Source organism: Eleutherodactylus coqui, chromosome 3 (genome assembly GCF_035609145.1).
Source record: "Eleutherodactylus coqui strain aEleCoq1 chromosome 3, aEleCoq1.hap1, whole genome shotgun sequence".
Taxonomy (NCBI): Eukaryota; Metazoa; Chordata; class Amphibia; order Anura; family Eleutherodactylidae; genus Eleutherodactylus; species Eleutherodactylus coqui.
In genome coordinates this window covers 91,238,960-91,264,152 of record NC_089839.1, presented here as the reverse complement: position 1 = coordinate 91,264,152, position 25,193 = coordinate 91,238,960, and the positions used below count along the sequence as shown (strand labels likewise).

The 25,193-nt window shown below is 43.4% G+C and overlaps 1 protein-coding gene across 2 annotated transcripts in view; it reads right to left on the bottom strand.

The window, feature by feature from the left end:
• The window catches only part of HEATR5B (HEAT repeat containing 5B), a 53,279-nt gene extending 28,108 nt beyond the window's left edge, over window positions 1–25,171 (bottom strand). Inside the window, exons 1-20 of one of the 2 annotated variants that reach the window (XM_066595875.1) lie at window positions 25,068–25,171; window positions 20,063–20,217; window positions 18,726–18,937; window positions 16,540–16,648; window positions 14,938–15,087; window positions 13,159–13,330; window positions 11,539–11,696; window positions 11,091–11,340; window positions 10,785–10,940; window positions 10,437–10,687; window positions 10,016–10,127; window positions 7,800–7,952; window positions 7,445–7,544; window positions 6,903–7,012; window positions 4,470–4,633; window positions 3,518–3,693; window positions 2,900–3,005; window positions 2,037–2,227; window positions 1,501–1,660; window positions 931–1,120 (exon numbers count right to left, since the gene is read on the bottom strand). In XM_066595875.1, the coding sequence (XP_066451972.1) occupies window positions 931–1,120; window positions 1,501–1,660; window positions 2,037–2,227; window positions 2,900–3,005; window positions 3,518–3,693; window positions 4,470–4,633; window positions 6,903–7,012; window positions 7,445–7,544; window positions 7,800–7,952; window positions 10,016–10,127; window positions 10,437–10,687; window positions 10,785–10,940; window positions 11,091–11,340; window positions 11,539–11,696; window positions 13,159–13,330; window positions 14,938–15,087; window positions 16,540–16,648; window positions 18,726–18,937; window positions 20,063–20,188 (3,046 nt within the window). In that variant the 5' untranslated portion in view covers window positions 20,189–20,217; window positions 25,068–25,171. The remainder of the gene's footprint in view (window positions 1–930; window positions 1,121–1,500; window positions 1,661–2,036; window positions 2,228–2,899; window positions 3,006–3,517; window positions 3,694–4,469; window positions 4,634–6,902; window positions 7,013–7,444; window positions 7,545–7,799; window positions 7,953–10,015; window positions 10,128–10,436; window positions 10,688–10,784; window positions 10,941–11,090; window positions 11,341–11,538; window positions 11,697–13,158; window positions 13,331–14,937; window positions 15,088–16,539; window positions 16,649–18,725; window positions 18,938–20,062; window positions 20,218–25,067) is intronic. The other variant, XM_066595876.1, reaches the window with a different exon arrangement.
• Window positions 25,172–25,193: the final 22 nt, after the last annotated feature.

Here is a 25,193-nt window from a genome sequence, read left to right as displayed (position 1 = left end):
AGCTATTGAATGACAGCTGAGAGCTGCCTCTGATTGGTGCCTGCGCTCAGTCAATCAGAGGAATTCATGAATGGGTGAGTGCTGCCTCTGATTGGCTGAGCACTGTGACCAATCAGAGGCAGCCCTTTCAGTAGCTGCAGAGAGGAGAGTATACTTTTTTCTTTTTTTACACATTTTTGGATTGATTTTCAGAGAAGGGCTTATATTTTAGGCCTTCCTGAAAATCACTGCAGCGCTTGCTATCAGCCCATTGCTTTCAATAGAGCCGGCTGTATTGCCGTCTCCATTGAATTCAATTGGAAAACAACGCTCTCCTCGGCCACAGCTGTGACAGCTGTGGCAGAGGATCGCGATCTTCACTATATGTTCTTAATGGGGTCGGCGCTGCTGTCGCCGACCCCATTGAGCGCAAGGTGAAACACCGGGATGCAACAGTTCTATTTAGGTGCAGCCGGCAAACGCAACTGAGAGACACGCGTACAAACGCCCGTGTGACTGAGCCCTTAAACAGATGTACGTGCAGGTCTAAAGCCCATTAGGGAAGTCAGTAAAAAGGCACTAAGAGGTTTAAGCAGTATTCCCATATTATAAAGTGATTGATGGACTATCATTTTATGTCTGGCAGGTGTGTGACCTATGGGATCCCCCCTCTGATCGCAAGAATGAAGGGGTCACAGTGCAGGTGTAGAGCTGTATACCCTTCTAAGTTTACTCTGCACACACCCAGCTGTGCAGGATATTGTGCTGCTATGCAGGAAAAATAGTGAAAAAGCCACAGTACTTCTTCATTCTCAGCGGCCAGTGAGCAGACCCCAACAATCAAAGTGATAGCATCTCCTAACGATATAGCATCATATTTTATACCCCTCTAAATAATCCACTCCTATGGAGCAGAAGTATCTGCAGACATCCTAGGCCATAATCACTCACCTTGCAGCTCTGGACCCACAGTGGTTATGATTGCACCCAAACACCGACCCAGGCACTGATGCACTTCTGTGTGGGAAGGGGGAACGGTCAGCAACAAAGTAAGAACTAAGGAAAGCGTTGGCTCCACATAACCCCGATACATTGGTCCACTTGAATCCACAATGAGTGCAAGTGAATGGAGAGACCAAGTCTGAGGAAATAAAAAAAAAAAAAAAAAAGTTCTAAACTGAAGATCTGTAACTCTGCTATTGAATTATTAGCACATTCTTAACCCTTTCCAATCCACTGTCTGACGTCCGAAGGCATTATGATTTAAGGCTGTACAGCTCAGATGTTGGAAGACGTCCGTCGGGGTTCTCTTACTGTATATTGCCAGCCTCTCTGCCGTTGGAGCCTATCCAACATGTCACCTCATGCAGTACTGGCTTTAGCCAGCATATAGCGCCGTTGTAGAACGGCAGAAAAAGAGTAAGCCCCTAGGAAAACCAGGATGCAAATTGGATTGGAAAGGGTTAATGGACACAATGAAAACATATGACATATAAGCACTTGAGCATGATATTTTCTCACCTGGACTTCTGGCGAAGTGCCATCCTGAGCAAGTGCCAGAAGAATGCTGACACTGGTCTTCAGGTGCTGGCCTGACCCAATTCCTCCAACATAACGGTGCAAACAACCAAGTGCAAGAGAGTGGCCTGTTCTGGACACTACGTCCCGAGCAGACTTCAGCCTAGATTAGGAAAAAAAAAACGTGACATATAATACATATTAATTATCAGACTCCCAAAAGGCAGTGCAAAATAAAAAAAGACAGTTTGTGCAAGGAAAACTCACTGCCGACCATTTCGATATAAAGTAGATAAATAAGATACACGGTCTAACGTCTGTAATATCACTTCTTTCATTGTGCTGTGTATCAGGATGCAATGTGGGTACTTTTAATGTTAACTGGAATGACCATACAATACCTGCAATGAACGTCTTCCCTTTACCAAATGAACGATAATGTATTTCACAGAGAAGGCTCTGATACTATCAACAACCAGTCTGACTATCATTAAAAAAATGTTCTACCGCACATCGTAAATCATCCGAGTCTGACTTACTTGTCAAAACTGTACTGTGCCATTCGGGCAATAAATGTTGCCTCTCCGACCACTTGAGCCATCCTGCCCAAAGCCTCTCCAGCGGCACATCTCAGGATAGGGTTTGGATTATCTAGGGCACCCATAACCAAAGTCAAAGCAGATTTTCGGACTTCTTCTGGACCCAGTGAGCTTTTGTTTTCTGCCAGGCCCTAAGCAGAAAAGCATAAGGCATGAAACAGTTGTAGGGTCTGGTATTCATGTCATAACATTTAGTATCAATATCATTACTTAGTAACAATACACTTAATGGACACTATTATAGTGTCCTTGATATATGTTAGTTGGAATGTAAAGATTTAAAGAATCTGATGCAGTAAGAAAGGAATAAAAATAATTATGCATTTGACTGACCGCTATTGAAAATGTATGGGCACTTATAAAATTTCACTTGGCAAACGTTCGTAGTGGCTGAAATTGTCAATTTTTATGAACTGTATGTGCACCTTGAAAAATGCCAAGACAAGTCATAGTAAGCAGGAATCCAGAGGCTGTTATGTTAAAACTTAAAGGGGTTGTCCAGGATTAGGGGAAAAAAAGGGTTTTTTTTTCTATGTGGAACTTGACCTGCAGTGAAGATTTTATATCTGTCAATTAATACTGCAAAACGAAATGCATGGCAAATCCATAGCAGAACCTGTGACAAATCCACAAACGCTGTGGATTTTTCTGCTGAATTTACATTCTATGTGGAAGTGGCTACACTCCATAACTTTACCTGCATTAAAATCCAATTACAAGAAAGCAACTCACAAACAATTCTGAAACAAAAAAAAAAAAGAGCGATGATGCAGAATCTTTCCCACCACCACAAGAATCTGTACCTTGAGAGCACTGAGCACAGCTGTGAAGATGTTGAGCTGCACAGATTGCTGGCGGACTCCCTTAGCCTGCTTCACACACTCTGCAAAGTGATCCAGCATTTGTAATCTAGGAAACAAAGCCAAGAGTTGCGTTATAATAAGAATCTTGCTGCAAAATGTCCAGATTTTATTTTTATTTATATAAAACATGTGCCATCATGTGGAGTGCTGTTAGTCATCGGTCTCTCTCTGCTACATCAATATTGAACAGAGGCAATAAACACACCAACTGATTTTCCCGACAGTAAAATCATAGATTAACATGAGCTGTAATAGACTTCAAAAGTGTAAAAGTTTTTTTTTTTAAACTTTCAGATGCACTTTGGAGAACAAATGGGGGCAGTATATGGACCCTCTGCTACTGTGAAGTTATTTTGGTGGGCACTATTGCTATTGTGGCCACTTTTAATCACTATGGTTGGTATAATTATTTTGGGCAACACTATCAGCACCATCACTATTGGGGCACTCTGCCTAGCTAGTCAAGGTCAAAGCTAGTCATAGCTTTGTGAGACAGACAGACAATGTATATACATATGTGAAGATACATACATAACTGCCATATTTCACCATACTAACCTATGCTTGAATGACACATGTGGGAAAACAACACCAAAGAGAGCCACGGAGGCATCAATGACAGAAACTCCGAGAGGCAATGGTCCGGGCACAGCCTCCCCAGCTGGGATACGCAAGTAGATGGAGGAGGGGTCATGTTCTAGAGCTCCACTTCCTGAAGCACTGTTAGGTTGGAGCTGCACAAAAAGATTCAAGTTAAACAAATTCTTCCACAAATGTATATTATACAAGTTATGTGTTCTAAAATAATCATTTTTGGTCATGCGTCCTCCCCCCATCCCCATCCCCCCCCCCCCCATCCCTACCAGTATGATCATCCAGAGTGTTGATGGAGGTGTCAGATTTGGAGCAAATACAACTCAGGACTCAGTTTAAGATTAATACTGTAAACCCAGGTGTAGCCCAGCACTTAAAGGGTTTTGTATCAAAATTTCAAGTTATCCCCTATTAACTTGCTGATAGCAGGAGCGGGGGGGGGGGGGGGGGGTGTTGAGATCCCCACCGATTTTCGAGAATGAGAGTGCTGTGTTTTCCTCATTCATTTCAATGGAGCTGACGGAAATACCTGATTGAGTGCCGCTCTGTTATCTCTCTGGTCTCATTGAAAGTGAATGAACTGCTGGTGCGTTTGCACAACCAGCGCTTCATTCAGTTGTCTCCTCACTGCAGTGGGTGCAATAACCCCGCAGTGAGGAGGACGAGGAACACGGGACTCCTGTTCTTGAGATCAGCAGTGAGACCCTCACCGATCGGTAAGTTTTCCCCTATCCTGTGGATAGGAGATAACTTAAAATTCTGATACAACCCCTTTTACTGCAAATTGTGTTAGTGGTGGCAGATAAGGATTGTGAATTAACACCGTAAGGGTATTCCACTTCTTCCATAAGTATATTTTCCTGTTTTCTTGGTTCTCCCATGAAAATGATTTAATGAAAAAGATTCATTTCCCTACCTGATCTTCAATTGATTTGTGGTCTGTCTCTTGCAGCCAAGAGCCCAGCAGAACACTGTCATCATAGTGACACAGGGAGCGCAGCAAAGACGTCGTAGTGTTGGAAGAGTTGTCGGTTAAGGTAAATTCAGCCACAAGTTCACGGAGAAGTACATTGAAGTTTCCTAGACAAGAAAACTTATTTTCAGAAGGTCTTTGACATTGAACAGAAAAACAGTAGCAGAAGATTATACAGCAGGAAAGTACATGGTCACATAAAGTGCTGATACTACAGTGCTTCTTGGATTTGCATGACTTAATGCCTCAAACCAAAACATATTAGGGGAAATTTACTAAAACCGGCATTTTCTGAGCCAGGCTTAGTACAATTTCCCTGGGCGCACAGTGCACTTAATATATGAAAAGGCGCACACTTCATGTATTCAGTGCATCCCTGGTAGCTCCGTGCAACTAGACAGAAACGTACGCCAGGTCTCACTTGATGTACGTTTCTGGTATAATTTTATGCCAGTTTCTGCTATAAATTATACATAAATCTGTTGGTCCAGGGGGGCCATGCTCATTCCCAATAAGCCCTGCCCACTTTTTGAAAAAGTGGCAAGGTTGACTCAAGAAGAAGAAACGTTGCAAATTTTTTCACAAACACACCTTTGAAAAAAACTTGCAACTTTTTTCCCTTTCCCTATGAAAACCTTTCATAAATGTGATCTATTGATACATGTGGACTAACACATTGTATGGCTGTGATTGGCTGAAGGCGCACGTGGCTTCAGCCAATCACACTATTCAATGACATCATTGAATGGGTGTGATTGGCTGAAGCCACGTGCGCCTTCAGCCAATCACAGCTATTCAATGCTGTCATTGAATGGCTGTAACTGGCTGACGGCGTGTGTATTAGCTTTCTGGAGGCGGGGATTTCAAGCCCCGCATTCAGAAAGCAATGCTGCGCCGGGGACGAGGAGCGAGCGACATCCTGCCGGAGCGCGACAGAACGCCGGGGGAGGTGAGTAATGATTTATTTTTTTTTACACTTTTTTTTGGTATTACCGGCGTATAAGACGACCCCCGACTTCAGAGCTGATTTTTCGGGGTTCAAAAGTCGTCTTATACGCCGGTATATACGGTAACTCCTTATAGCACAAGTAATATAAAACTCTGCACTCATCAATTTTCTGCTCAAGAAGATACAGTGACAAGGCAAAAGTCATGGCAGACCAGTATGTAAATGAATGATGACGTGGCATAACCTCAGGTGACAACATGGGAATGCCCACATCTGTATAAGTTGTGAGTCAGGATGAAAACACTGGCTAGAGTGATCGTAGCAAGGCAACATGAATTGGCGACGTCTGTAAGAGGCATGACGGTGGGTGTCATACGGACGGGACATTCTATTCACAAAATTGTGCGGGCATTTAACATATCTCGATCCACAGTCTTATGTATGTATCGAGAATACATCATAGAAGGCATTACCACCCACAGTGAACAGTGCAGTGGCCATCCACGGGTGCTTAATGATTGCAACCATTGGCATCTGACTAGAATTGTCCATGCAACAGACAAGTGACTCTGGCAGAGATCATATTCATATTCAATGCAGGATGCCCCATGTTCATATCCCACAGGTGAGAATATTGTTATTTAGCTTCTATGGGATATGTAAACATATGACCCACCAGGGCGCCTCTGTTAACACCACAACACCAGACATAGTGTCTCATCGAGGCTCATGAGGTTGCTACCTGGACCCTAGAGGACTGGCAACATGTGGCATGATCGGATTAGTCATGGTACCAATTGTATCAGGCTGATGGATTTGTGTGTGGTGCAGATACCATGAAGTCATGGACCCGAGATGTGCATTGTGCAGGCCCTACACAGGTGTAGGGTGTGTTCTCATGGCATGGGTTGTGTCCACTAGACCATCAAAGCATGTCATTAACCAATGCCTGCCAAGTTTCAATGCTTGGTGACCATTTACAGCCCTTCATGTACCCCCCACATTGATGGGATGTACCAGCACGATAATGCACTCCACTATCCCCAGGCTGTCCAGAATTGGCTTGAAAAGCATTCTAGAGAGTTCTGGAGCCTGTACGTTTGTCCAACATGAGCCCAATCGAACATCTATGGGATGTGGTGGAAAGGTCCACCTACACCCGAGACCCTGCACCTACAAATATCATAGAGATGTGGGTGGCTTTCCAAATGGCAAGGCTCAACATCCCTACAAGTGTCTTCCATCCACTTGTGGAATCAATGCCACTTCGCTAAGCTAGAGGGGGTCCTAGACGATATCAGTTCCTGTCCTGTGACTTTTGGCATGTCAGTGTACACATCATATCTTCTCAAGCAAAAAATTGATGAGTTCCGGATTTTTTTTGTCACTTATACAAATGGGCCAGAAGAACCTTGAAATGTCCTCACCTTCATAGGTCTTTGGAGGTAACAAAGCCAAAATATCATACAGTCTGAGACGCACCATAGCAGCACTCGCCTTTAGGTGTGCACCATGAGCTTTAATCACAGACAAGATGCTGTAGGAAAGGAGAACAGAGGTAGAATGTTAAAAGCAGAAGCATTAAAATAACCTTACAGTCCAAGCAGAATTTAGCATTTGGACTTGCTATATGTCAATTTTATAGATTAGGAGCTTAACTATTTTTTTACATTCAGAATTAATGGCAAAATTGAAAGTTGCTTTAAAATCTGCAGCGTGCTCATTATTCCATGCATATATATTTCCGAGCTTGTGAATGAGGTGTAAAATAAAATAATCACATGTATTGCCTGTGGAATATATGGGGAAGGATTAAAGCATGTGAATATAGTCTAAACCAAACTCCTCCTCTTGGGGTCTGTCCCTTATATAGCACGGCTGTCACACAGATCCGGGGCTAGAAAAACCAAAATCTCTGCTACACAAACAAAACCGTGTTAAACAGCCCAATATTCAATACTGTACTTACTGAGACATCATGGTCATAGCACACTCAATGGGTGTCATTAGCTTCCGGATCACATCCTCTGTGAGCAGCTCAGGGCAATGAGCAACAAAACTACGCATGGCTAGTGAGGAAAAAAGGGCAAAAAAGGGTTTAGAAATTAGTTACAAGGCAGGAGAAGTTTAAAGGACAACATATTAATGTGGAAAAAGATTTGTGATACTTCAGAATATTTATATGTATCATCAGGGTAATTACTGCACAACAACACCTCAATCCAAGAAGACAACATGAGGAGGTGATGTGGCCCAAGGACTAACAGCTAGAGAATATTAAAAGTTTTCTTAAAGTAATCAGTGACTTTATAGTTGATTCTTACCACAAAGGGCTCCAGCTCGGCCTTCCAGCGTCACCTGCCAAGTAAAGGAGTCTCCCCGAGCTTTTTCAGCCTCCAACTCTTTCAAGGAACGAGGGAAGACATTTCTCCACAGCAGAAGCATTTTAGGGAGATGGTACCGCACAACGGAGGGGCCTGGAAGGGAACGTGTTTGGTTATCACATGCTACACATATACAAACCATTAGAACTTACATTTTGGGCAATAATTAAGGAAAAGTTTGTAAAATGTTTTGACACAAACTGGGAACTGTACAGTAAAGGGGCAATTTAAGGCCCTTTTTTAGGTCACAGAGATAAATGTTTCGCAGCCACCACTATTTGTGCATTTTAAAATTTGCTGAATGATGCGACTAAAAAAATACAAGACGTGTAGAAGGAGGATGTCAATCCAGCTGATAATAATTCGGATAGCATTATATTTTAGTCACAGCTTCTTTTACTATTCTTTGCGGCAAATAGTCACTTGACAATAATGTGTACACAACATGCCATGTCCAGGACAATGCGTATTGATAAACAGCTATTTGAGGAGATGTGGTTGCACTAGGCTGCAGCACAATAAGCTATGGTCTTCTGACAATATTATTTTCTCTAACCTAAAGGGAACTCATTGTCTCCTGGTCTACACTCCTTGCCTGTACCTCAAGGAAGACAGACATTCATCACAGGCTACTTGCATGGTCTTCACCACCCTGTCTTGGGGGTTCTTTTACATAGGATGAGCTGAGGGGCAAACAATGCCCTGTAGCTCGCCCCCCAGTGATGCTTGTTCCAGTGCCGTTACACAGTGGCGAGTATCACTGGCATCGCTTACAGCACTGTCGGCAAAGAGGTGGCTCGTTCTCCCCCCCCCCACCCCAACCCCTGCCGCCTCCATTCACAGTAAGCAGATAGTCGTTCAAAAGTGAACAACTGCTGTTTACACTAAACGGCGCATTGTTTGGTTTTCTGCACGATTCTCGTTCAGTCGCTGCGTGCATTTACACAGGACGATTATCACTCAAATTGCCACGGGAATCGGAACGATTCTGAATGATAATTGTCCGGTGTAAAAGGGGTGACATTAAATCTGTCAGCTTCCTCTGCTTAAAAGGAGAGAAGGATAGCATCAGGGCCATCTCAGCCAAAAAAAACAGGATGTGCAGTAACGCTCAACTTGGAGAATTAACATCACTGTGTCTCTATTGTGTTGTACTCTAACACCCCTACTAACAGTGAATATATAGCATTACTTGAGGTGCATTTAAACAGAACGATTATCGTTCCAAAAAGCATTCAAATGAACGAAAGTGAATGAAAATCGTTCAGTGTAAACACAACCAAAAACGAATGAGAATCGTTCACTTTACGTTTGTCTTTCAGTTTCAGCCGGCATAAAGGATCAGTGCCAGCTCATTCGTCAGGCAGTTTAAACACTGATCGTTCATCACGTAGGAATGTGAAACACTAAAACAAGTGAGCAAGATCCACCGGTTCATTTGCTCGGGCAAATGAGAATCATCCCGTGTAAAAGGGGCATTAGTTACTAAAAACCGCAATATTAAAAAAGGTCACTGCAGTGAAAACACATTTTTCCATCCCTGCTCCTCTCACCTGATTGCCCATCACACTTCTGAGGTCTCCACTGTGTATTGCAGCCACTTCCCTGCACTGCAGCCCCCTATCTGATGCTTATCAGCTACCATCTTGAGGCTGAGATTTTTTACTTTTAGTTTCACATCTATCCCATGATGCGTCCTCAGCTAAAGCTACATCATTCTGCCTGCTGTGAGGGCAGTTGAATTATTACCTTCTATATTCACCTAAAGAAGCTACAGAACATAACTGTACAGTCAGGAGGATGAGCCGTGATCTCCTCTATTACAACTGTGTGACATGAGTGGTGTGATCATAATCAGCAACTGTGACTGGAGAGTCTGTATCCCCGTCTATGCAAGTTCCTTGGTACGATTCATGCAACAGCATCACACAGACAGAAAGAAATAACTAACCAAGATAACATTAGGGTAGGCATGCCTCAGTCCATGCAAGCACACGTCAGTCCACGAAAAAGAGAAAACACATAATATAAGGGGCATGACCCGATCCATGTAGGTCTACATTAAAGGGAAAATATCCAATATAACATATTATATGTGGAAGAAGGCATGATCCAATCCATGCAAGCACGGACTGGTCCATTTCTCACACACGTACCTAAGGTCATCAGAGCACCAAGGAGCAACCAGCCAGCCTGTGTGCGCTGCAGAGAGAGTCTGCTGTTCTGCGATGCGGTGCGGAGCAGGTCCTCAGCTATACTGACTATCATCTGGAAAAACATAAAAGCTTTAACACAAAAAAGCAAATAACAAACCCAAAAATTCTGATAGCTTATCATCTGCAATCCAAACTACAGTCCTGTATGGATACAGGCCTTATGAAAAAAGTCACATTCATGCCAAGTTTGATCTGTAAGCAAGAATGTACAAGAAGGATCTACTCTATAACTAGAAAATACAGTAGGAGTTATCCCAAGAAGATCTTAGCACCTGTGCTAATGTAATGGGGAACGAGATATAATCAATTAACAACTATTATTTTTTTTCCCTTCCAAGATGGCTAGATGCAACTTTCTTACCTTTCCTTTAGAGTGAGGAATGCCCAATGGGCACTGATGTACCCCTCCAAGTAGAGCAGCCATGGCAAAGCTGTACCCACTAACAGCTTCTGGTGAATTCTTAAGGTTATTCAATCTCTCTGCACACCTGTCCAAGAGCGGAGTGAGCTGGAAGGGTAGAGCCACAGCAACGCAACGTAAGCACCATGCAGCGGCTAGCCTTGCCGCCATACTGGGGTGAAGAAGTACAGAGGTGACAGTATCTAGAAGGCCTGTGTATGAAAAAAAAGAAAGATGGAAGAAACATGATTATGTATACATGGTGCAAAGCACATAAAACATATGTATGCTATAGGACCAATCAGTTACCTATGGACGGCTCCTGTATAAGAGGAGACGCAGTAGAGTTCAGACTTTGGACAAGACTTCCCAACTCCTGAAGGGCACATACCATTACATGTTGGCTGGCAGACACATCCGCAGTACCAACTTTATTCTCGTTGTTGGCATCATTTACAACAGCCTCTGCAAAAGGTCAGATGTTCAATACATGGGTGTAATTATAATAAATCTGGTGGGTGTCCCTGACCATGGACTAATCAGGGGGGTTTCCACTGCAATTAGCTGATACTGTTGAGCAAGCTGCTATTAAAAAAAAAAATAAAGCTTACTTACCGACAGATTTCATTTGTTTGCTGATCGCCTGACATATTTCTTTAGCTGCTGCATTTTGAGCCTTTTCCCCCAGCAGACTGCCAACTGTGGCTCTTAGAATAAAAGACACACATCTTCTGGAGTAGACTGCCTCCACATGCGTCTGTGTAGCGCGAGGATGTGACACAAGGTCAAGTACATGAGAGAGAAATGTGGCAAAATTGCGCTCCAGCCATTGACCCCCTAATGCTGTGACGAAGACCACATATGCCTAGAAATAAAGGAGAAGTAAATAACAGCAGTAGATGGAAATATTTCTTCTCAACAACTTCTATTGTTGACTTTTTATTAATGGAGAGGAGAACTGGAAGTAGGCATACCTATACTCTGGATTGATGGTCGCAACTAACTCAACCTTATTAGTTGAGACTTTATGGAATATAGTCTTCAAATGAAGTTGCTCACTAACCTGTGTCACACCCACTCGGACTTCTCGACTAATGGATCCTCCACCTTTCAGCATTTCTCCTCCACTTTTAAGAAATCCTGAGCCTCCACGCAGGAATCCAGTTGCCATCAGCTCCAGCACCTCCTCTAATGTGGCTTTCTTCACGTTCTGGCGCATCACTTCAGTAATAAAAATTAAAGACTAAATAAATATAGGGCTGACAAAATCTGATGTCTCAGTGCTCATTCATAAGAGCTTTGGAAGGATTTGGCCATCACAGACTTCACAACATGTTAAAAAAAAGATCTTTGTGAACAGTGTCAAATCAGAGCTGTTTGTTACACCCTAAGCAGACCAATAGTTGATCCAATGTCTGGATTGGGATACCCAACCAATTAACAGGGAAAAGTAGTAGTAATTGTATGAAATGACTAAATTTACAAGCTTGATTATACCTACAAGTTTAGTTGACAGATAAAGAGATTCTACAGGAAGATACATGGCTTATAGAGATGAGCGAGCACCCAAATGCTCGAGTCCACGTTATTCAAGTCTAGCTTTTCGTAAAATTCGACAGCTCTACTCGAGTAACAAACCCCATTCACTACAATGGGAGACTCGAGCATTTTTGTATGTGGGACGCCGGGTGCCGAGCTTTTTCTTTTTTTTTTCCTCGGTCTCTCGGTTTTACAGTCCTCTGTAAAAGCAACTTTCCCTATTCCGATCTCCTCTACCACCTTCTAGTACTGTCATACAGCCATCTGTAATAGCTCAGTGGAAAGAAAGTGAATGCATGTTCATAACAGGGGAGCAGGCTAAGGGAAGAGTCAGTCACTTTAGGCCGCCTACACACGACCGGGTTTGAATTGCGGAATCTATGATAGTCTACCACGCTGACGATTTGCGACATTGCGCACAAATTCAAGCCAATAGAGCATCTGCATGTCTGCTAACAGGATCAGACAGACTGCGATTTTCCACTTGCAGAAAAAAAAAATTCCAGCATGCTCTATTTTTGCACGAATTCCACACAGACAGCTTCCATTGAAGTCAATAGAAGCCATCCAACCAGTGGCCCTTCCACAACTGACATTGCAAAAAGGTTGCGGATTCCGCGTCATTGCTAGGCAATGATGCATAAAAAGCAGGAGTTAAAAAACCCAGAAACAGCGGTATGTACATGGATATTCTGGTTTGGCTTACATCCCTTTTCACATTGCAATGCTTGGTAAAAGGTTAGATATGGACTAATAGTGTAGCTACCACTCCAATAGATGGCATTGTGGAAAATTATTCCATAACTCATTTGCATGGCCTTTTACCAAGAAGCATTGCATGGTCTGTGTAAGACACTCTACATCCTTGTGGTGCACTCTCCTGTGCTGCTCTCCACACGGAGATACATTACCCCCCAAGACTTGGGTAGCAGGGAAATGGTGTTCTGTAGTAAAGAAATGGTGCATCATAGTCAAGTATATTATAGAAAAAAGTTCTGAATTATTTTTGCTGGTAGAAAAAAAAATCAAGATGGGAATCCATTTTTTTATCTTTTGCAATAAAACTGATGCAGCTGGAAAATGAGATTTAGTGAACAGAATGATTTTTTTTACAATCGGTACTATGAGAAATGGCATAGCCTACCTGCTGCCTGTTTAGGCATTAAAGCAGTAGCCATAACCGTTCCCAGTAATTTTGACACTGCGACCCTGACTCCATAGTTTGAGCCTTCAAGTGCCTTAAAGCACAGTGTGGCGACATTCTCCAGCTCCGCTGTCCACATAAATACGGCCTCGCTCTGAAGCTCCAGTAAGCACTGCAGGAACATACCATGAGCTGTTAATTCATCCATATAACATACTTGCATAAAAGACAAGACTGGGTTTGTTACATAGGCTGTAAGTGGTATTACAGCTCAGCCCCATTCACTTCAAGGAGGATCTGAATGCAATAGCAGATGCAACCAACGGACAGGTGTGGTGTCATTTTTTATGAAGGAAAGCAGCCGTGGTCTTTTAATAGTGTATATCCTCTTCAAATGTGTTGGTAGCTTAGCCAGGCCTATTAACCCAGATTACATTTAAAGCACATTTGATTATCTTTTAATAACCCATTGAGAAAACCAAGCACCATAAATCTACAACGCTTGGTCCTGGGCTTTAATACCGGCTGATAGTAAACATATGGCAAAGAATGAAAGCTCCAGAATGTAGCAGAAGCAGGTTGGGTCCTCGGCTATTAGTCACAGCCGAGGACCCATAAGAGGATGCAGAAGCATTTTTAAACCACTTCTACCTTCTCTCTTCCAGGCTACATAGTGCTCAGTGAGTGCTACGTAGTGAATAGAGAAAGTGGAAGTGTCACTTCTATTGATTAAATACCCACTGACGATGCCACCCGAAACCATTGCCATACGCACCCTATAATCCAAGACTATACAAATTATTTATCAAAATGTCTAAGACAAGATGAGAAGCCAATTGCTTGTACTTTATTTTAGTGCAAAGATACTAATTTTAGGAATAAACTAAATAACAAAAAAATTCTTAGCCTTTTACCCCTAATAAAACTAAAGAATAGTAAATAAAAACAGTAAATAAAGTATATTAAAATATAGCCCAATATGTCACGAAACAGAAAAAAAAGCCCGCAAAAAAATGTTGGTAGCTGAAAAAAAAAATATGGCAGTAAAACCACCACATGGGTAAAATCCCTAAAAAGTGTCTGGTCCTTTTGGACCAAAACACTCTGGTCCTTAAAGGGGTTCTGACACGAATCAGATTTTTATGCTTTAGCAGCTATTGTTCCCTGGTCGGCCTAATGGACACAGGGAACCAACGATTAATGGCTGCTGAAGCATAAAAATCTTACACTTACCTTTATTCCTGATGTTGTTCTGCAGCGAGGTCATCTCCCAGCAGGCTCCTCTTCTTCCTCCGATGAGCCGCCCCCTCTGGGAATCCGTTCATGCGCAGTGGAGAGGTGCCCTCTGACAGGAGTCACGACGGGTTGTGTCTCCACTGCGCATGCGCAGAATCTCGGAGTTCAGCCAGGGCGGATGTGCCGCCCACAGCAAGCACTGCTTGTGACGTGCTTGCTGTGGGCGGCCCGTCCGTTTACCTCGGAAGTGGCTGACGGACGGAGCAGAGCAGGAAGCGGTCATTCTGACGGCTCCTGCTCTGCTTCTAGAAGCCACCGAAGAAGATGCCCGACAGAGGGGACATGCCTGGCGATCAGTACTGGCCAGGCAAAGTAAGTCAAAAATATTTTTTCCATGTCAGAACCGCTTTAGGAGGCTAAAAGTCACATATTCAGAGAGAGCTCAGCAAACACTAGACCCATATGTTGTTTTTCGCTTGTATTTAAATGGGAAACCATAAATCTGTATATAACAATACAAGAAAAGTGTATGCAGTTACTTGCCTTGGCGACTGCACATCTAACAGCCATGGATCTGTCAGTCAAAAGGGATCGCGTATTTTTGTAAATGTCTCTGTGACTGGAAGCTGCAGCCCCTCCAAGACCACTAAGAACTTTCTGCAGGCTCATCAGGATTTCACTTCGACCCTGTGACTTGGTAAATTTAAGATAAAAATCACTGATTTCTGAAAACAGATTTTGAACTACTAGAAGGAGGCAAAGTACTTCCCACTGTTTATTCATTTGCGAAAATGTACTCACCCAGCTTTACACTATAGCCTTAAAGATAAAATGGAACATTTACCTAAATAGACAGAGCAATTCACAAATATATACATAATCGATATAACATTTTATGAGGATTCCATCCTTTATGTTGCCTCGGGGCTTAACAGCTCGTGATATATTGCCCAGAGGTGGCAGCATTTATAGTTCTGATGTCCAGAAACAGTCCCATTGCTGGACTCCGTAAAATAGGACTGATGACATCACTACGCTCCACAGTTGTTATATCACTGAAAATATGCTAATAAGTAGAAATCTGTCAGCTTCTCTGCAGTGGCAGTGAATCTCAAACTAGTTCAAAGCCATCACTTGGAGAGCCAGTGCTGAGCCTTCCCCTGCTTCATGGACAACGTTACAAGCATTCGCCATAAATTCAGCTATATACAGTGTATCTGCTATCAATCATAATACCCAGAGGCAATTATATAGTAACATAGTATTTAAGGCTGAAAAATTTTCATCCACTTCAGCATATTTGCCCCCCAATGTTGATCGAGAAGAAGGCAAAAAAAAAAGATAAAAGCCAATTTCATCATTTAAAAAGAAAAAAAATTCCTTCCTGACTCCAATCTAGCAGTTAGAATAATTCCTGGATCACTAACCCTTCCGAAGTTATTGGTGACTAAAAGATGTAATATTGTATCGCCCAAGAAAGGCATCCAGGCCCCTCGTAAACTCTTTTAGCAAGTTCTCCATCGCCACGTCCTCAGGCAGAGAGTTCCATAGTCTCACTGCTCTTACAGTAAAGAACCCCTTCTATTTCGGTGTAGAAACCTTCTTTTCTCTAGACGCAGAGGGCGCCCCCTTGTTACAGTCACAGTCCTGGGTATAAATAGAGGGTGGGAGAGATCTTTCTATTGTTCCATGATATATTTATAAATGGTTAATAGGTGGCCCCTCAGCAGTCTTTTTCTAAACTCAAGAACCCAAATTTAGATAACCTCTCTGGGTAGTGCAGTCCGCCTATTCCATTTATTACTTTAGTTGCCCGCCTTTGTACACGCTCAAGCTCTGATTTGTCCTTCTTGAGTACTGGTGCCCAAAACTGTCTACAATATTCCATGTGTGGTCTGACCAGTGACTATTAAGAGGAATTCTCAGCCAGCATTGCAGAATGATGCATTTTAGACATTGTAAACACAAGTGCCCCTAATATACACGATACCTGTATAGAATTCCCTTTTACAGTGTCTGGTCAAAACTTTCCAACTTGACAGAAAAACATTGAGGACAATTGTATCCATTTATTCCCTCCCTGTAAAGTCTTTATAATTTTGTAAATCGCGCTACTAAACAGATGGACAGCGGCATGGCACTTACCTCTGCACTTTTTAGTGACTTTAGGAGATTATTCACAGTTTCATGGAAAGAGCTTCCCAACATCCTGCCCATCTTTTCATAAAAAGCTCCTACACAAGCAACAGCAGCCCTACAGGAGACATAAAACGTTACAAAATAGCAACAGAAATAAAGTAAATACAAAACGGAACATTCTTTAACCCCAAAAAAACAAAACAACATGATGGAAAATGATGACAACATCATCATTGTAAGGAACTGGCCGAGTCAGGAATCATCAGTTTATTACTCCGATTACATTTGTCTCTGATATTGGTAATCCCGGGGATTATTCCATAATAAATAGAAAATATGATAGATACTGAGTATCCACACAGGTTCTCTCTATAATGGATTCCTTGTAATAGAAATTAATGTTTCAGTCTCCGTTTCAAATATTAGAATCAGTTTTGTGACTTCCAGTTGTCAGACTCTTCATGCTAAAGTTTTCTTTTCCTATTGTCAAATGGAAACTTTTGTGATTGCTGAACAAGAAACCAGACAAAGCAGTTTGTATTCAGTGATACTTGTATACATTCATTATTAGATTTTGATGCCTTTAAAGAGGTTGTCTCGCGAAAGCAAGTGGGGTTATACACTTCTGTATGGCCATATTAATGCACTTTGTAATATACATCGTGCATTAAATATGAGCCATACAGAAGTTATTCACTTACCTGCTCCGTTGCTAGCGTCCACGTCTCCATGGCTCTGTCTAATTTCGCTGTCTTCTTGCTTTTTTAGACACGCTTGCGCTGTGCGGTCTTCTCCCCTTCTGCTCGGTCTGGGCACGAGCGGCGTTCTGGCTCCGCCCCCGTCTACGCGTCATTGCGTAGCTCCGCCCCGTCACGTGTGCCAATTCCAGCCAATCAGGAGGCTGGAATCGGTAATGGAACGCACAGAGCCCATGGTGCACCATGGGAGAAGACCTGCGGTGCACCATGGGAGAAAACCGCAGTGCATCCCAGGGAAAGGACCGGCGGCCACCTTAGGGAGAAGATTTTTTTAAAGTCCTTATTTCGTCGGGATCGGTAAGTAGCAAGCGGTTTAAAAACCGCTTTAATTTGCTATTTTATGCCAGGGGGGTGACAGGGGGAATGGGGTAATGTAAAATTTTGAGGTTTGCCGCGAGACAACCCCTTTAAGTGACATGATGAAACTCGGTTTAAAGGCTACAGACACCTTTGGTAGTTTTTTTTTTGTTTTGTTTTGTTTTTTTAACTTAAAAGCATATATTTTGGGCTGACAATCCTTTCTGCAATAGGGCAAATGAGAATTGTGCAGTTCTGGTCCTGTGTAAAACAAGCATTAGTTTCCTCTGCTCTCTACTCTCCTGCACAGTCTTATCAGCTAATTTATGACCACAACAAAGTTTATTTTTATTGTGGTCATAAATTTGCTGATAACGTTCATAAGAGTAAAGATAAGGACTGAAAACTGAGCCAACAATCCAGCCTCACTGAGGGATCTCCTATTAAGGCTAGGGGTACTTTTACACGGGCTGAGAGCCGATCAAGTATTCACCTAAAAGAGGGAAAGTTAGCAAGAATAACTCATTTGTCAGAGTCACCTGATTTTAGCTTACCTAAAATCAAGCAACTATCTGCCAGATTCTTCTAAGAATAATTGACCATTTACTCTGAATGGCGGCAGGAGGCCGGAAGAGATCTCTGGCACGCTCCACCTCTATTCAAGTAGTGAACACTGCTACGTGAAAGCCGTGTATTTGTGTGTGCAAAAGCAAAGAAAAAAAAAATCTACACAAAATCACATTGATTTTATGCATATATTCGCAGCGATCATGCAGGGTTTCTGTGTATGTCCTGTGTATTTTATGCATGGCCACTGATTTCAATGGGCTCTTGCGGTGCACAAAAATGCTACTAGATAGGTCATGCTGTGCATTATTATTTTCATGGGATCGCATATTGTGTGAAAGAATACACTTATGTGAACGAGGGTATTGAAATCAATGTGTTGTATTCACAGCATATCACATGCACAAAATTTGTGTGCGTAATACGCTACGCAAATACGCTCATGTGAACGAGCGTTTATTTAATAAGACAAGTTATGTTCTGGCAGGACATTGTATGAATATTGCAGTATATAGGGAACCTTTCGTATGTTCTCTTCTTAAAGGAACACCATCACTGGCAAACACTTACAGCTTGGTCGGCAGATAGGCAGCGGTGTCATCTTTGCTCTTGATCATTTCATTGCACTTGTCTAATGTTTGAAACACAGTGTAGGTGTCTCCAATACTGTAGAGAGTGGCCAGATTCTTGGCTAGTAGTTTGCGTGTAGGTGGCCCAGGAGAACTACTTATGAGTCCAGTCAGCTGCTCCACAAGCTTCTTCTGGTTTTCCTTGATATCAGTCTTTGAAAAAATGTTTTAAAAAAGACAATTAAAACGTGTTATGTGTAATTACAGTACTATAGCCAAATAGAGCCCCTCTAAACAGAAACGTTTGGTATGGGACACACCACTTGGTTGCTTTTTACAGACGTCTAAGGCCTTTCAAGACCACATTATTGCCCCATCCAGGAGTCACGAAGGGGTTCCGTTTAAAATGCTGAAAATTTCCCCTGTGGATGGAATATACCATGGCCGTTATCGAAACCTACCAAATCGCAGTTTATTAATTTCTGGCATTTTGTACTGGAAAAATAAAGTGTAGTCTACTAAGTTACTCTTTCAAGATCAAAATGCCAGAAATGAACACATCGGTGTAATGCACAGATGGCAACAACCCTCTTTAGTAAAGGAGTCTCCGCTGTCCCCCAAGTTAGGCGACACACTGACCCCACTTCATCATTTGGCTGCACCACCAGCAACACTTCTAGTGATTGTAAATGGACATCATCACCAACAGAACACAAGGAAGGGGTTACACAGCTTGGCAGGCAGGCATTGAAAATCCAACGTTCCTCCAGTATTAGACGGCGCACAGAATGGAGGGTGCTTTTAGATGGAATGATTATCGCTCAAACGAGTGAAAGTGAACGATAACCGCGAGTCAAAGACTGAGTGAGAATCGTTCGCTTTTCCGTTGTGGTTCATTTTCTGCTGACGTAAAAATCATCGTTGGCTCGTTCGCTTATCATTCGGATTAAACAGCACTCGTTCAGTCTTTATACAACAAATGTGAAAGACAGAACGACTTTCGTTGAACGAGCCAACGATGTACCAGCCTATATAAACAGACCGCACGAGAGCGAACCAGCTAGCGGTGATGTCACTCGCGCGTTCAAGCGGGAATCGGCTCGTCTTAAAGGACCCTTAAACTCATCGGAGACAGATAAACTTCAATCCAGATAGAAAAGTGAATTCTGGCACTATAGATGAGTAAGAAAAAAGTTAGAATCTTTTAAATTTGGTATCTTCATGGTTGTTCAGTTAGCCCCATGTACACACATGCTGAAATACTGGAAGTAAATATGCAAAGTGAATATGTTTTTAACATACATAAATACAAGCATTCCCGCAGAATCTCCCATTTACCTTGTTTGCAGCTATGAGCACTTTGTCCAGGAAGCGCAGCCATTCAAAAATAAAGACGGATTTCTTCGCCTCCGTAACCTGAGCCAGAGCATCTTCTTTCAGTAACAAGCTGTGGGCGAGCTCCATGTTTGTAAGATGACCGGTGTGGTAAACCCCTGTAAGGAGACATCAACAACACAATTACGGCCTGTTCACGCAGCGTCCATCACAGGTTACTAAAGACCAATCAGCTGTCCATTAGAGTGGGGCTCTGTGCGCTTCCAGGATTATTGCTGGAGAGAATAGCAAAGGCGACTAATGCTGAAAACTAATGAAACGCTGCTGAAACATGCTGAATGGTCCCTTTATACGAGCTGATAAATCTTCTAGATTCCGCATCCAGCGATTATCGTTCAGTGTAAGCGCATGCTCTGACGGAACGATGAACAAGAATTTAGAATTTGTTCGCTTTTCATTTGTTGTTCAGTTTCGGCATGCAGAAAACTGACCAACGGATCAGCCATGTAAACAGGCAGTTGTATATTTATAAACGACTGCCTGTTTACTGTAAATGGAGACTGGCGGACCGGAATGATCCCAGGCCCGCGCCGCTTCTATTCACTGCGTGATGCTCGCTCCTTTGTAAAAGCACAGCAACGCTTATCGCTGGGATGACCTGTTTGGATCTGCGTCCGACAAGTTGTCCCATCTAAAAGTGGTGTCCGTTTGAGTAATGGAAGGCTACAGTTCTATTAAATTTAATGGGAGCTATGCCTGCATTTCCAACCTGGGCCGCTGTAATGTGCTCTGTCTGCACTGACCGCGGGCTTGGTGAATAGCTGATTGTGAGGATCCTGAGCGGTGGACACCTGCCGATCAACTATTGATGACCTGCCCTGAGTCATGTTCTGGAAACCCCCCTTTGAATTAGCGAGTCAATATATTCTTGTGCCACATACTCCACAAGGTGCTGAGTATTAGCATGTACATCTCCCTAGATGTATTACTTAATAGGATGGTAGAAATATTACACACACACAGATCAGCCATAACCTTAAAATCACTGGTGAGTCAAGCTAATAACATGTATTAGCTCGTGACAATAGCACCTATCAAGGGGTGAGATGAGGGGCGTAGCTATGGGGGTGCAGGGGTAGCAGTCGCTACTGGGCCCTGAAGCAATAGGGAGCCCAAAAGCCCATCTATCACATAAGAATACACCAGTATTATAGATGGCACATGGTAGGTAGAGGGCCATGTTATAGATTTATCACCGAGGCCCAAGAGCTTCTAGGTATACCTCTGGGTGAGATATATTAGGTGACAGATAAACAGACAGTTCTAAACGTTGATGAGTTAAGACATGAAAAATCGGTAAACATAAGGATTTGAGCATCTCAGTCAAGGACCAAAGTGTGATGACTGTGTCAGAGCATCTACAAAATGGTAGGTCTTGTTGGGTGTTACCATATGTGGTGTTTAGTACATACCAAAAATGGTCCAAGAAAGGACAACTGGTGAACCAGCAACATGGTCATGGGTGCCCATCAGAGCTGGACCATAAAGCAATGACAGGAGCTCTGGTCTGATGAATCACATTTTCATCTCCTGCATATGGTTGACTGGGCGAGTGTGGGTCACTTACTTGGGAAAGAGATGGCACCAGGATGCAGAGGCAGCGCGATGCTCTGGGGAATGTTCTGCTGGGAATCCTTGAATCCTGGCAGTCACGTGGATGTTACTTTGATACCTACCTACCATCTACCTAAACATTTTACAGATCAAGTACCCTCTAATGGAAGCGATACTCCCTAATGGCAGCGGTCACTTTCCCCAGGACAATGTGGGCTGCCACACTTCACAAACCAATCAGGAATGGTTTGAGGAACATGACAAAAAATTCAAGGTGTTGACTTGATCTCCAAATTCCCGATCAGGAGGCTGGAATCGGCACACGTGACGGGGCGGAGCTACGCGATGACACGTAGAAGGGGGCGGGGCCAGAACGCTGCTCGTGCCGGACCGAACAGATGGGAGAAGACCCTTCTGCGCAAGCGCGTCTAATCGGGAGATTAGACACTGAAATTAGACGGAGCCATGGAGACGGGGACGCCAGCAACGGAGTGGGTAAGTGAATAACTTCTGTATGGCTCATATTTAATGCACGATGTATATTACAAAGTGCATTAATATGGCCATACAGAAGTGTATAACCCCACTTGCTTTCGCGAGACAACCCCTTTAAAGGGGTATTCCCACCATATAGTAACATAGTATATAAGGCTGATAAAAGACGTACCGTATGTCCATCCAGTTCAGCCTAACTTAAAGGGGTTGTCCCGCGAAACAAAGTGGGGGTATACACTTCTGTATGGCCATATTAATGCACTTTGTAATGTACATTGTGCATTAATTATGAGCCATACAGAAGTTATTCACTTACCTGTTCCGTTGCTAGCGTCCTCGTCTCCATGGTGCCGTCTAATTTTCAGCGTCTAATCGCCGGATTAGACGCGCTTGCGCAGTCCGGTCTTCTTCTTTTCTGAATGGGGCCGCTCGTGCCGGAGAGCGGCTCCTCGTAGCTCCGCCCCGTCACGTGCCGATTCCAGCCAATCAGGAGGCTGGAATCGGCAATGGACCGCACAGAAGCCCTGCGGTCCACCGAGGGTGAAGATCCCGGCGGCCATCTTTGCACGGTAAGTAAGAAGTCACTGGAGCGCGGGGATTCGGGTAAGTACTGTGCGGTTTTTTTTTAAGCCCCTGCATCGGGTTTGTCTCGCGCCGAACGGGGGGGCTATTGAAAGAAAAAAAATAAAAACCCGTTTCGGCGCGGGACAACCCCTTTAAGCCATCATTAAGTTATTAATTACTAGGTGATATATCCATGCGTTGCACGGTGCTATAAGTGCAGCGATTGGTTATTGAACATTGGGCTTTCAAATAGCAGTCCTGGAATATACAAAGTGGGCCACAAAAATGATCCCAGCACCCACTCTTATGAAAGCTGTCCAAAAGAAAATCTGTGTTGCCTATAGCAACCAATCACAGGACAGCTTTCATTTTACCTTAGCAGTATAAAAAATAAAAGCTGAGTGGTGATTGGTTGCTATTGGCAACAAAAATTACAGGGGAATTCGGTGAGGTTTTGATTATTAATTTTACCAGTATTCGTCGCCGGGTGCTGAAGAACGCTCAGGCAATAATTCACTCAAATCGGTCCAGAACTGTGGATTTGTATCCGACAAAAACAAAGAGATTTTGTTTTATATATAACATATAATATTGTAACGCTCACGAAAGGCTCAAGGGTGCCCCCTTGTTACAGTCCTGGGTATAAACAGATGATGGGATGGATCTCTGTATTGTCCCCTGACATATTTATACATAGTCATTAGGTCGCCCCTCAGCAGTCTCTTTTCTAAACTCAATAACGCAAATTTTGATAACCTCTCTGGGTATTGTAGTCCGCCACTTCTGTTTATTACTTTAGTTGCCTGCCTTTGTACCCACTCAAGCTTTGATGTGTTCTTCTGGAGTAACGGTGCCCAAAAATGTCCACAATATTCCAGTAGTAAGTGACCTCCATAGTAGTCCCAAGTAGCAACACTGACCCCCTTTTGTCCTCTGGCCGGCCAGCATCCCCTACTGGCATGCCACTCACCCAGCCTGCAGCTCTGGTCCAGCGGTGGCAGCTGACCTCTCCCCTTGGCATCTGTGCCAGCAGACACCAGGAGCTGAGGTCAGTGGTCACAGACTTTGCACTGCAGCACCAGAGCTGCAGGGTGGGTGAGCGGAGGGCTGTTAGGTTACTGCACGATCGGCAGGCCACATAAAATGATGTGGCAGGTCGGATTGGGCATTCTCTCTTGTGGCTCATAGAAGGGCCACGTGTGCAGGTCTCCACAACATAACCCTGTGACTACACAGCGCCACTCATATATTACCGTTAACTGGAAACCCAACCGAGCACTAGCGGACGGCTCCAGCACACAGCCTGGCGGCTCCCATACAGGATTGGGGTCAAATTCTCAGATTCAGAAGACATTCAGCAAGCCAGTCATTAAATATTTTTACTGGCATCCCCCATAACAGACATCCGCAGGCTCCCTGGTAACTCAGTTATTCGCTTTGGCGCTGATTCATTGAGAAACATTTTCCCGATAGGTTTTGCCACTTGGACAATTTAACATAATAACAGGGAAAAACCGTCAGATGCAGCTGTGTATGCAGTAGTGTGCACAGCAGCCGAGCCAGAGAGCAGAGCGGCAGTGTAAAGCAGAGCGGCAGCCAGTGAGGAGATCAGACTAGCAATAAACAGCACGGCGCAGTTACTGATCACCGCCATCCGTCTTAGTGATGGATAATACTATAGATTTCAGCAAATCACCACAAGTCCCATAAATTGTATGGCCGAAATGTGCTTACTTCTGCAGATTGCGCCTGCTGCGGTGTGTAAAAAAAAAAAAAAAAAAAAAAGACAAAATCTCAATGATTCCGTGCGTATAAGCACAGCGAATATACTAGTTTTATGTGTATTTCATGCCCATTTATACACGTCAATTGATTTTAATGGGCTCTTGCAGGGCACAAATGCGCACCAAGATATTTTTTTCACGCAATGTGCAATCATGCGAACGAATCCATTAAAAATTGATGTGCTCTATTGACTGGGCATTAAAATGTGCGCACGCGATACGCTGCACAAACGCTCGTATGAATGAGCCCTAATAAACGGTAACAAGAAGGACAATTATATGCAAGTCTGATCAGCTAGCGATTCTTCCAATGCTAATTAATCAGCGTCACCGGATAACAACACAGCGATCACCGCTTATAGCAAATCAAGCGGGCCAAAAATCTGATTACTGATAAAAAAAAAAACTGCATGTGTGTATAATATATATTACACACACAAATAGACTTTACCTGCTGCTTACACCCTTCAATTGGCAACTCTCGTGCCAATGCACTCCCCACATATCCCCCACCCCTGTATCCTCTGCTCATATGCCCCGACACAACATACCCTCCGTCAGGTGGTTGTTGCCCCTATGAACAGCTGAAAGCCCCCGCAGCCTCTGCTTGCACTTCTGCTGTCACATCCAGTCTCCTCCTCCCGGAAGCAGCGTTCCACCAGCATCTCATTACGTCA